The sequence below is a fragment of the Gymnoscopelus microlampas genome (assembly GCF_963454915.1).
Source record: "Gymnoscopelus microlampas genome assembly, chromosome: 4".
Taxonomy (NCBI): Eukaryota; Metazoa; Chordata; class Actinopteri; order Myctophiformes; family Myctophidae; genus Gymnoscopelus; species Gymnoscopelus microlampas.
The window spans coordinates 13,080,261-13,093,089 of NC_139941.1; the positions used below are offsets into that span (position 1 = coordinate 13,080,261).

Genomic DNA, 12,829 nt, shown 5'->3' on the forward strand with positions numbered 1-12,829 from the left:
TTTTGCGGCTGATAAATATTAATACATATCTCGTCTCATAAAGCGTTCCCTGCTACACCACTGACGGAGAGACATCCTCAAGTCGGCATGCTGCTGATCCCTCATCTCCTATGCTTGCTGGGCCTGTCGCTAGGCACCGTGCACACCGCTGCCTTGGCTGATGGAGCCTGTCCAGTGTTCTGGACCAGCTTCTACGGCAGCTGCTACCAGTATGTTGTTACGGGAATGACCTGGCCCGATGCAGAGCTGAACTGCGTGTCCCAGGATGCCAACCTGGTGTCCGTCCACAGTGAGGCTGAGCACAACTTTGTCCGAGCCCTGATCAAGAACTATGACCCAGCAGAGAGAGGGACCTGGATTGGCCTGACAGACTGTCAGAAAGAGGGTGGATGGATGTGGTCTGATGGGTCCAGAGTGAGCTACACCACGTGGAGTGGGGGACAGCCAGACAATATGAGTCAAAAGGAGCACTGTGTTCATACAAACTTTCCTACTAAATGGAATGATAATCAATGTTTTATCACTATGCCTTCTGTTTGTAAATCTCGTACAGTCCAGTACAGACATTAGTACTGTACAGTACTAGTGACTGGATTGTCTAATTCAACCCACCTACTTGTACTGTGTCTCCATAATAAAGGTACATTGAATATGTTTCTGTTCAGATAATGCAAATCTGTGTCTTCACTGTAAAGAACAATGGACATTCATAGAAAACTAGTAAACTGCAAAAGAATAGATTATTCCACAGCACCATGGCATCTCTCTCTCTCTCTCTCTCTCTCTCTCTCTCTCTCTCTCTCTCTCTCTCTCTCTCTCTCTCTCTCTCTCTCTCTCTCTCTCTCTCTCTCTCTCTTTCTCTCCCTCTCTCCTTCAGTTCTACTGTATGATGTTCACATTTTCTGTCATTGTAGTCAAACATAATACAATTGACATCACCTGAGTGATATCTTATGGTCATAGACTGTAAAAAAAAAAAGAAATCAAATAATCTTGTAGACTAACTTAAAAAAGACATACATGTAATTACAATAAGTGTTCCACCTTAACACAGTCTTTTGCTGGTCGTCACAAAAAAATGGAGGGGGGGCACCTTCTTAACCATTTAAAAAAAAAAAAATAGCACAAAATAGGTTAACGTACATTAAATCGTTAAATTGTGATATATAAAACATACTGTAAATATCAAACATTCCTACCTGTTTACATTTCCCAAAAGGAAATGCATGTATTTAATTCAATCTGAGCAGTCTGAGCAGAAGCAGGGATAAAATACATCCCTGTAGGCCTATATAGATAGTGTTATATGGATAGTGTGACGCCCTCCCACTCTGTCTACCAGTTGTTAGTCTGTTGAATGCCTGGTAGGTGGAGCTGGGAGGCCATCAGCTCTGATCTGGAGCACCTGAGCCTATTGCTCTGAGGGCTTTAAAGTCAGTCCTCTTTATGTCATATCCTCTCTTCTCCTCTCTCCCCAGTTTGTTTGTTAACATACCTTGGTTTACACCTTACAACATTCACACTGCACATACACTCACACCCATACACTGCCTTCACACTGATGCTCATTCATATTTACTGATGTGTTATGTTTGTTGTTTAGTTAGTTTATCTTTAAATTATGACATTTTATACACTTTTAACTGTTCCTGTGTCTCCCTGCAACCTTGAGTCAGGTCGTAACAATAGTGATAGTGTCAGTGCCATCCAAACGGATCAAAGTGTTTCCAAATAAACCATGGATGAATAAGGAAATGAAAGAAACATTATATAGAAAGAAACGTGCTTTTGAACAAGGTGACCTAATTCAAGTGAAAGCTATTCAGAAAGATATAAAACGAATAGTGAATGTAAATACAACTAAAAACTTAAGATTAAAAGGCAAATGAGGGATACAAATGTACGACAATCATGGGAAGGGTTGTGTGCAATGGGAATAAACAGCTATTGTTGGTCTGATTGAGGATGATGAGATAAGCTATCAAAGACCAGTGGATGAGTTTGCTGGTTGGTGCAAGAGTAACTTCCTTCAGTTGAATATTAAGTAAACTATTAGGAGGTTATAGTTAGGTATAGTGACTGTGGAGGAATACAAGTACTTGGGCACAACGATTGATTCCAAGCTGACATGGAATTACAACACTGATGCCATGTATAAGAAAGGTCAGCAGAGGCTGCATTTTAATGCACAGACTGAGACAGTTTAACGTGGAAAAAAAGTTTAATGGTACTCTTCCATCGATCCTTCGTAGAGAGTGCATTAACTTTTAGTTTTGCTTCCTTGTATGGTTCTTTATCATTTGTTAACTATAATCACAGTTATCGGTAATCGCACACTGCGTTCATGATTTGAGGAATTTTGTTCAAACGGACCTATCCTGCAAACTTTGGAAGCGATGCTAGCCAAGTAAGATGGAATATGAAATATCGGACACATCCATCTTGATCACATAACTATAGAGATACTGTGTACCGATTTGTGTGATTTTTGGACAGAATCTGACGGAGTAAGAACAATAGTCAGCCTCCTGGTGGCGCTCTAACAGGCATATGTGAAAAATGCAGGACAAACGTTAATCGGCCTGTTATAGCGCCACCATGAAGCTGATTTGAACGTTTTCAAGTGGCATTTCTTCCACGGCCAAGTGGGAATCTACGTGGAAAATGTCACGGAAAAACTTTGGAAGCCAATCTTAGCCAATCAGGATGGAATATAGTAAATCGGACAGATCTGTGTTGATCACATGACTATAGAGATACTGTGTAACGATGTGTGTGTTGTTTGGACAAAATCTGTAGGAGTAATATCCAAAAATGTGTTTTGCAAAAGTCGGCCTCATGGTGGCGCTATGACAGGCTGATCTGAAAAATGTGGGCCAGAGGTTCTGCTGTGGCATCCAGGGAGTGTGTGTGCGCAGTTTCACAGCGACCGGGCGAACGGTGGCGGAGATTAGCTGCTCGCAGACAGAAGGACGGACGGACGGACACACGGACGGACGGACTGACGGACAGGGGGCAAAACATACTCTCTCGCCATGCCTTTCGGCCTGGCGTAGACAATAAGAGCAAACTCCATAAAATCATCAATGTATCCAGCAGGATAGCTGGGGTACAACTTGAGAGTATGACAGCAATGCATGAGACCCGGGTACTAAAACTATTGCTAGAGATAGAACGCACCATCAGGACAACGGTACAAAGTACAGTACCAATGTTGCATTCTAGGGCTTCAAGATCATTTGTCCCCACAAGTATAGGACTCCTGAACAAACAGGCCCCATCTCAGTTCTGTGCATAAAATGTAATGTGATGCCTCTTGAACTATGACTGGTAGCCTTTTCTATTTTCTTCTCTGTAAGAGAGGAGCTGTGTAGTCACCTGATTCGGATGCTATCAATGCATAGAATGGGAGATTATCACGTTCTATCAGACCATTGAATGGGCGAAGTAGGCGACCTACCGTCTACCCCGCGATTTATCAGACCATTCAGTGGGCGTAATCAGGAGCTACTGACCTACCGACGGAGATGACTTAAATACTTTAGTTTCGGTTTTGGTTTTGGTTGTTTCGGTTTCGGACCATGACGGAGGCGCGCAGTCTCAGGCGAGGTGGAGCCCCGCGACGGGCCACCGAAGGAGCTAAGGCGACTGAGTTGCCGTCCGGAGCGGTGCGACCCTCGCCTGTGCCTACTCAGCGCCGTTCGAGTTATGTACCGATATGGACAGAATCGTAAATATTGTTGTGGGGACTGCTCCGCCTCCGTCGGTAGGTCAGTAGCTCCTGATTACGCCCAATGAATGGTCTGACAAATCGCGGGGTAGACGGTAGCTCGCCTACTTCGCCCATTCAATGGTCTGATAAAACGTGATAATCTCCCATTCAATGCATTGATAGCATTCGAAGCCGGTGGTGTAGTACTGTCTATGTATTGGGTGATCTGTCTATGTATTGTGTATTTATGTGTTTTTTTTTGTATCCTGATGGCTGCTTGGTACAAAATGAATGTCCGCAAGGACAATAAAGCATCATCCGCCTTAAAAATGAATGACCATGAGGGGGGATATCAATAGCAGAGCTCCCTCAGCATATCCAACCCGTTCCTTTGTTCAAACTGCCCCACATCAACCCTCCCTGACCTCATTCAGTAATGGTGGGTTTGCTGCTGGTCAAAGTGGAAGTGAAAATGAGCTTACGGCATATTGACATGATATCATGCCAGGTTCCTCTATTATGTCCGAATGTCCAGCTTTACGAAACGTGTTTAGGATATGTGATGTGTGGTAATCAGCTTTCATAAGCCAAAGTACAGGATGCACGCCTGCTCCGTACTTTGCTTATTTATTTAGACATTTAACCACTTCTGTTTTTCTCCGTCACTTGATATTCCAGTAATCTTTCTGCCAGTAAATATCTCTTGCCTCACGCCTCAGCATTTAAGCACCACAGGAATAATATTTGGCATTCTGTGAGGACAAGTGTCTGTCTCTTTTGGGCTATTTGAGTGTTTATGTTTGGCCTATTCACGGCCCTGTGCCTATACAACAGTGATTCTCAAACTCTTTCCTGTCAAGGACCCCCAAATTGATATGCATTTGGCCGCAAACCTCCATTTGAAACAATTTTGTGCCAGCGAACCCCATAAGAGAAGATTTGTAGTTTTTCAAAATTACTTAAAGAGATTTCACAATTTTTCAAGATTTTTCAAAATCTCTCAGGAGTATAAAATGAGGTTAAAGTGGTTTAACTGATTCTTATGCTATATTAACTAGTTGGGGACCCCCTGGAAAACCCTGAAGGACTGCATGGGGATCCCGGACCTCACTTTGAGAACCACTGCTATACAAGGACTGATATACACACACCACCTGCTCTCATCTTCACCTGTAAGCAAAACCATTGATGTTAGAGCGTCTGCAAATAGAATAGAGCTAATAGGCCTACAGGCCTGTCCATCAACCAGACTTCTATATGTATCTGAATCCTCCTCACTTGTTCAGGAGGCTTGCCTCGCATGCTGTTCAGGTCTCATACCTGATTCATCATATTCTGTGCTCTCACTCTTTGTGGAAATTACTCTGAGTTTCACTGAAGAGTTCTATGACAGCTGTCTATGAAGGGTCCTGAACTCCTGATCTCAGCAACAGGTTCAGACCAGCTCCAAGAATCCCTTCAAAAAGACCCAAATCCAAGTTCAGAGTCAGAATCAGAATCAACTTTATTGTCACATCACAAGTTTACAGGTGTAAAACAGTGGGTGAAATTTGTTTTTGTGCAAGCTCCATCGTTTTTGTTATTTCCATAAAAAGGAAAGGGAAGAAGAAGAAGAGGGGGCAAGAGAGATCAATCAATAAAAAACAAACAAATTATCTACATATTTCCACTACCTGGGGTAAGACATACGACCTGCGAGGCGCACCGTTGCAACACATGCGCCACTTAAAGACATGCACACACAAGCCAGCACTGCACACGTGCACGCACACACACACACACACACACACACACACATACACGTAACATGCGGACCTGCGAGGCGCACCACAGCTCCGATCCGCACCAAAATTGCCAGGGGTCTGCCATCACAATAGTCACACCAGGGACCACGTGTGGCACCCAGTGGGCCCGCCAGCACTGCATACGTGCGCGTGCACGTGCACAAGCACCCACAGTCACACACCAATTAAATAACCTCATCAAAGGCACCGCTTCCTTCACACAGGGTGTGATTTTTACTATCTATTTTACTATTACTATTTTGATGTTGAATTCCATGAAAAAACACCTGAGGAGCCAACTAGGCTGTGCAAGAATGCATAATTACTAGCTACAATTATGTCAGTCAAGAAAGGTGATGATTTGCATACTGACATGCGTTCACACCTTCTGCTTGGTGTCACCAATCCCAAGAAAAGAGGAAATGAAAATTGCTTTAAAATGTCCTGCCTTCACTTCTCTTGGCTCAGACTTCTAAGACTTGTCTTCAGCTGCCCAGAGGAAACCCTGTTCCCAGACGACGCGACAAGATCTACACCAGGTTCGATCTCATCCAACTATTTTTGTGGCAACATAGCCTAGGCTTGCTGTATTAACTGTTGACTGTTTACTGCCTTTTATCAGTTGTAACCCAGTGCCTGCCTTAAATAAACTTCTAATATTACGACTTAGAAGTTGTTTGCCTCCTCTCTTTTTAACGGTAAATCATACAGGGTATTTACCTTGCTCACATAAATAACTGACATTAGATTAGGTGACGTATTTTTTGTGTTCATGGATATTTATTGAATATTTGTTATGTTTTGCGGCTGATAAATATTAATACATATCTCGTCTCATAAAGCGTTCCCTGCTACACCACTGACGGAGAGACATCCTCAAGTCGGCATGCTGCTGATCCCTCATCTCCTATGCTTGCTGGGCCTGTCGCTAGGCACCGTGCACACCGCTGCCTTGGCTGATGGAGCCTGTCCAGTGTTCTGGACCAGCTTCTACGGCAGCTGCTACAAGTATGTTGCTACAGGAATGACCTGGCCCGATGCAGAGCTGAACTGCGTGTCCCAGGATGCCAACCTGGTGTCCGTCCACAGTGAGGCTGAGCACAACTTTGTCCGAGCCCTGATCAAGAACTATGACCCAGCAGAGAGATCGACCTGGATTGGCCTGACAGACTGTCAGAAAGAGGGTGGATGGATCTGGTCTGATGGGTCCAGAGTGAGCTACACCACGTGGAGTCGGGGAGAGCCAAACAATAAGAGGCGAAAGGAGCACTGTGTTCATACAAACTATCCTACTAAATGGAATGATGCACAATGTTATAGCACTATGCCTTCTGTTTGTAAATCTCGTACAGTCCAGTACAGACATTAGTACTGTACAGTACTAGTGACTGGATTGTCTTATTCAACGCACTGACTTGTACTGTGTCTCCATAATAAAGGTACATTAAATATGTTTCTGTTCAGATAATGCTAATCTGTGTCTTCACTGTAAAGAACATTGGACATTCATAGAAAACTAGTAAACTGTAAAAGAATAGATTATTCCACAGCACCATGGCATCTCTCTCTCTCTCTCTCTCTCTCTCTCTCTCTCTCTCTCTCTCTCTCTCTCCCTCTCTCCTTCAGTTCTACTGCATGATGTTCACATTTTCTGTCATTGTAGTCAAACATAATACAATTGACATCACCTGAGTGATATCTTATGGTCATAGACTGTAAAAAAAAAAATCAAATAATCTTGTAGACTAACTTAAAAAAGACATACATGTAATTACAATAAGTGTTCCACCTTAACACAGTCTTTGGCTGGTCGTCACAAAAAACTGGTGGGGGGGCACCTTCTTAACCATTTTTAAAAAAATAAATTAGCACAAAATAGGTTAACGTACATTGGTTATTAAATCGCAGACACAGACACACACGCACACGCACACGCACACGCACACGCATACGCACACGCACACACACACACGCACACAAAGTGCTGGCAGGCAGGAAGGAGACTTTTAAACTGATAATTTATACAGTTAATTGGTTGTGATTTTAATTTATTTGAAAACTTTAGCTAATTTGTAGATTGTATTATTATTACAAAACATACATCAACCACTTCAGCCTTATTTAAAGTTTGGTCATTTGAAAATAGCCGACTGCCCCCCCCCCCCCCCTCCCCTACACAGGCCTTGACTGGTTTAGCCACTTAAACCCTTCATACTTCATCCACCTCTGTCCCCCAGGGGCCAATACTGTCTGTCTCTCTGTTTCTCTCACACTATAGACAGGCAGGCAGGCAGGCAGGCAGGCAGGCAGGCAGGCAGGCAGGCAGGCAGGCAGGCAGGCAGACAGGCAGGCAGACAGGTATAAGAAAAAATAAAATATGGTCTGATCCTATAGCCCATTTCAACCATTTGAAAATACCAGATCTACAAGCTCACATTGTGTCGCCATGCGACGCATTGTGAGCTTGTAGATCTGCTATTTTCAAATGGCCGAATTGTATATAGGGCTGAAGGGGTTCACAGTGTCGGCCCTATGGGGGGGCATTGGGGGGCAATGCCCCCCCAGATTAGACTTTGTGCCCCCCCAGTTCAGATTGGCCAGATGTTTTTATTATTTTAATTTTTTTCAAGCAGCGCAGCGCAGCGCAGCGCAGCGCAGCGCAGCGCAGTATAGCCTGCCTTTTTTTTCTCCCGCTGTGGAGTCTGTGCCTGTGGAGATGCAATGCCGACATTACATTAAAGACATTATAGGCCTAATGCTGTAATTGTATTTGTTGTTGGTGCATATAGGGGCAAGGTAAATGAACCGAATTAACCGAAATAGAGTTACAAAACACCCCAAAAAAGTAAAATATCCATCCAATAACCGAAAAAAATCGCGCGCCGGCGCTTCGCGCCGGCGCGCACGGGTCCATCACGCACGCGCGCTGCGCGCGCGTGCGTGAGGGACAGGCAGGTGCCCCCCCTAGAATAATTAATGCCCCCCTGCTTATTACTGTCTGCAGCCGGCACTGGGGGTTCATGTGTGTTTTGTAATAATGATCAAAACTAGTAACTAAAGTTTTCAAATAAGTTTTCAAATCGCATTGTTCTTTTTAGGAAAAGAACAATGCGTTGCATCGCAACACATTGTGAGCTTGTAAATCAGCTAGTTTCAAATGGCCGAATTGTATATAGGGCTGAAGGGGTTCATGTGTGTTTTGTAATAATGATCAAAACTAGTAGCTAAAGTTTTCAAATAATTGTAGTGGAGTAAAAGTACAATATTTGCCTCTGAGATGTAGTGGAGTAGAAGTAAAAGTACTAAAAATTGGATCCAGTAAAGTAAAAATACCTCAAGATTGTCTTAAAGAAAATGAGTACTTAGTTACTTTACACCACTGCTTCACTCCTCCTACAGTTACTACGACACCCCGCCCCCAGGCTGTCTATAGGTCAACCTGCAGTGAGTCACTTCTCTCCTCTTAGAGAGCAGACCTGGCAACCGGCACACCTCTAGTAAGTAAGGAATTATGGATTAAATGTGTTTCTTTGTCTTTTATCTGCCTTGTTCTCTATTCTAATCTTGTAAAGCACTTTGGTTCAACCTTTCTGATTGTTATGAATAAGCAGAGCATCATAAAAAGGTTAATACAGGGTGTGTGTGTGTGTGTGTGTGTGTGTGTGTGTGTGTGTGTGTGTGTGTGTGTGTGTGTGTGTGTGTGTGTGTGTGTGTGTGTGTGTGTGTGCGTGTGCGCGTGTGCGTGTGTGTGTGTGTGCGGTTTCTAAAGAGGCTCTGTTGTTGAAATATAACATTTTGAGGAACTTTGGCAACAACATAAGGGTTAACTGAGGACCCCCTAGGGACCCCCTAGGGACCCACTCCTCTTTGCTTGACGACTAGTGATGAGCACAGATCAGTGTTGTAAAGTAACTAAGTACTTTTACTCAAGTACTGTACTTCAGTACAATTCTGAGGTGTTTTTACTTTACTGGATTATTTCCAATGTTCAGTACTTTGATCTTGTGGGCTGCTGCCTTCTCCTTTGTAATTCTCTCCTGAACCAGACGCCTGCTTCCACCAGAACGTATGCATGGCGCCCCCAGGCACCGATACCACAAGTAAAAGTACTAGTTATGCAGAATGTCTAACATGTGTAAAAGGCTTTTGAAGATAGCAGATCTACAAACTCACAATGCGTCACAGAATGTCCCCTCTTGGCTATTTGAAAATAGCAGATCTACAAGCTCACAACGCGTCGCCATTCGACACGTTGTGAGCTTGTAGATTGTCTTGTAGATCTGCTGTTTTCAAACAGCCAAAGTTTCCACAGGGCTGAAGGTGTTAACCCATTCAATCAGGAACGCATCTGTGTCATTTTAGATTTGAGCTGTAAGCATTATTTTATACTTTGGCTATTCAAATCAGATCTACAAGCTCATAGTGGGGCACCGAGTGCCGTGCTACGAGCTTGTAGATCTGATATTTTTGAAAAATTGTTTGAGTATTATATTTTTTAAAGCAAACATTTCTAACTCAAACCTTTGCTTCGGGGGGGTCCCTGGAACAACATATTTTGAGATGGGGGTCCCTGGAACAACATATTTTGAGATGGGGGTCCCTGGAACAACATATGTTGAGATGTTGAGATGGGGGTCCCTGGAACAACATATGTTGGGATGGGGGTCCCTTGAACAACATATGTTGGGATGGGGGTCCCTGGAACAACATATGTTGAGATGGAGGTCCCTGGAACAACATATGTTGAGATGGGGGTCCCTGGAACAACATATGTTGAGATGGGGGTCCCTGGAACAACATATTTGAACAAATGTTCGCTTTGAAAAATAAATATTCAAAAGATTTACAAACATTTTCCAATAACAAAAAAACAAAAAAGGCATATCCATAAGAAAAGTACTCGGTGAACTTGTAGATCTGCTATTTTTGAATAGCCAAAGAAATCTTAAAATGACACAGATCCCTGTCTGAACGGGTTAATGTTTTGTAATAATAATCAAAATCTACAAAGTAACTAGTAACTAAAGTTGTAAAATAATTTTAATGGAGTAAAAGTACAATATTTGTCTCTGAGGTGTAATGGAGTAAAAAAAAATAGAAAAATGGAAAAACTCCTGTAAAGTAAACATTCCTCAAAATTGTATTGAAGTGCAATAAGAGTAAATGTACTTAGTTACTTTCCAATTTCAATTCAATTACATTTTATTAAAGTGTCAAATCACAACAAGTTGTCTCAAGACACTTTACATGTAGAGCAGAGACCCGACAATCCCATCCTGAGCAAGACATTTTGCGACAGTGGCAACGAAAAACTCTCTCTTAACTGAAAGAAACGTCAGGCAGACCCTAGGCTCTATGATGGGGGCCTAACCGGCCTTCTGCCTCGACCGTGTTGGGGGGAAAGGAGAGAGAGAGAGAGGGAGAGACAGACAGAGTAGCAAATATAATAGTGTAAGATAGTAGGCCTATATGATAATATAATAGTACAACAATAATGTGTATGCACCACTGAGTACATCCACCCCAAAGTGGGTTCAGGTGCAGGTTTAAAAAATAACGCTTTGAGCTTGTAGATCTGTTGTTGTTGTTTGTGTGTGACACATAGCATGACCAAGTATGGCGTTAACACTTTGCATTGTGAGCTTGTAGAACAGCTTTTTTTTTTTTTTTTTTTTTAGAATTTTTGAAACATTTTGAAAACAATGATTACTTTTACTCTTGGTACTTCAAATACATTTTATTGCCAATAGTTTTGTACTTTTACTCAAGTAAAATGTTGAATACAGGACTTTATACTTAAAGGGCAAGACCACTTTGGTAGAGGTTTGAATCAACGTTGTTTGCGTTTGTTTATGAGCTAAAAGAGTGACTTTGAGAGCTGTTTCAGCGTACAATGTAAGTCAATGAGGAGCATATAGTAATTCTTTTTGATTTCTTGTCCATCTTTGGAGTTACATCATGGCAAGGTAACTACACAACCCAAACCTCTGCCAAATTGGACTGGCCCTTTAATGAGTCTCCACTATGTCATCACCAAAATAAAGTCCTGCATTTTGGTGATAGTTGGTAAAGAAAAGTAAAACCTCACACACACACACACACACACACACACACACACACACACACACACACACACACACACACACACACACACACACACACACACAGTGTAATCACCTCTAACGACCCAAAGAACTGACATTGTTTAAATTCTCTAGCTGGTTGAGGCATGTCAAAGAGTGTTGGGAAAAGTACTCACATTGTTTAATTATATTTTACTTGGTAAATTATAACCATGGTTAGTGTTAGTCTGACTATTTGCACAACACAAGTCATTAAATGATTGGCTTAGGAATGTGATAACAAAATAAAATAAAACAAAACATACTCTCTCGCCATGCCTTGCCTTCAGATGATTGTTTCATTTGTAAGGTTTTAAATGGGCTTACACCTCCACCACTGAAACGGTTCATAGAGTGAAGGGAAAATGGTGGCAGAACAACAAGGGCAACTACCAGAGGAGAGTGCTATCACTGGTCTGGTTCTGTCCTGTTGTAAAATAATATACAATAATAATAATAATAACTAGAAAAAGTGCTCCTCGGAGCACAACTCTCCGCTGTTGGGAATGTTGGGAATGTTCTATCTGTATAAGTGTCCTATCCGTCCTGTCTGTATAAGTGTCCTATCCCTCCTGTCTGTATAAGTGTCCTATCCGTCCTGTCTATGTAAGTGTCCTATCCGTCCTGTCTGTGTAAGTGTCCTATCCGTCCTGTCTGTGTAAGTGTCCTATCCAATTGTTACAGTATCCGCCATTTCTCAACCATTTCGTGATTGTTCCTGTCTTACCTCACTCTTACCAGACTTGTGTTGGGAATGTTGGGAATGTTCTAATTCTTATGTTCTAACTGTCCTATCCATCCTGTCTGTATAAGTGTCCGATCCGTCCTGTCTGTATAAGTGTCCTATCCGTCTGTATAAGTGTCCTATCCGTCTTGTCTGTATAAGTGTCCTATCCGTCCTGTCTATGTATAAGTGTCCTATCCGTCCTGTCTGTATACTGTAAGTGTCCTATCCGTCCTGTCTGTATACTGTAAGTGTCCTATCCGTCCTATCTGTCCTATCTGCCAATTATGTATCAGCCATGCAGCCATTTCGTGATGGTTCCTGTCTTACCTCACTTTGACGGTGGCAAAGACACCGTCAAAGTGACGCCATGTATTTATACAGTATTTCACCGTATTGTCACGTGTCACGTGAGGCTTGACCAATCGGTGTGTCATATTTAGAAAGTGAAAACAATACTCTCCTGCGGAGAGTAAACATACACACA

The 12,829-nt window shown here is 42.6% G+C and overlaps 1 protein-coding gene across 1 annotated transcript; it reads left to right on the top strand.

The window, feature by feature from the left end:
• Positions 1-5,981: 5,981 nt before the first annotated feature.
• On the top strand, positions 5,982-6,929 carry LOC311043150 (C-type lectin-like). Its single transcript, XM_084054335.1, has 2 exons — positions 5,982-6,035; positions 6,339-6,929. The coding sequence occupies exon 2, from the start codon at positions 6,383-6,385 to the stop codon at positions 6,863-6,865; it is 483 nt and encodes a 160-aa protein (XP_083910461.1). The 5' UTR covers positions 5,982-6,035; positions 6,339-6,382; the 3' UTR covers positions 6,866-6,929.
• Positions 6,930-12,829: the final 5,900 nt, after the last annotated feature.

What these genes read in the sequence shown, in the direction of transcription:
- LOC311043150 (XM_084054335.1), top strand. Translation starts at nt 6,383, where the DNA reads ATGCTGCTGATCCCTCATCTCCTATGCTTGCTGGGCCTGTCGCTAGGC.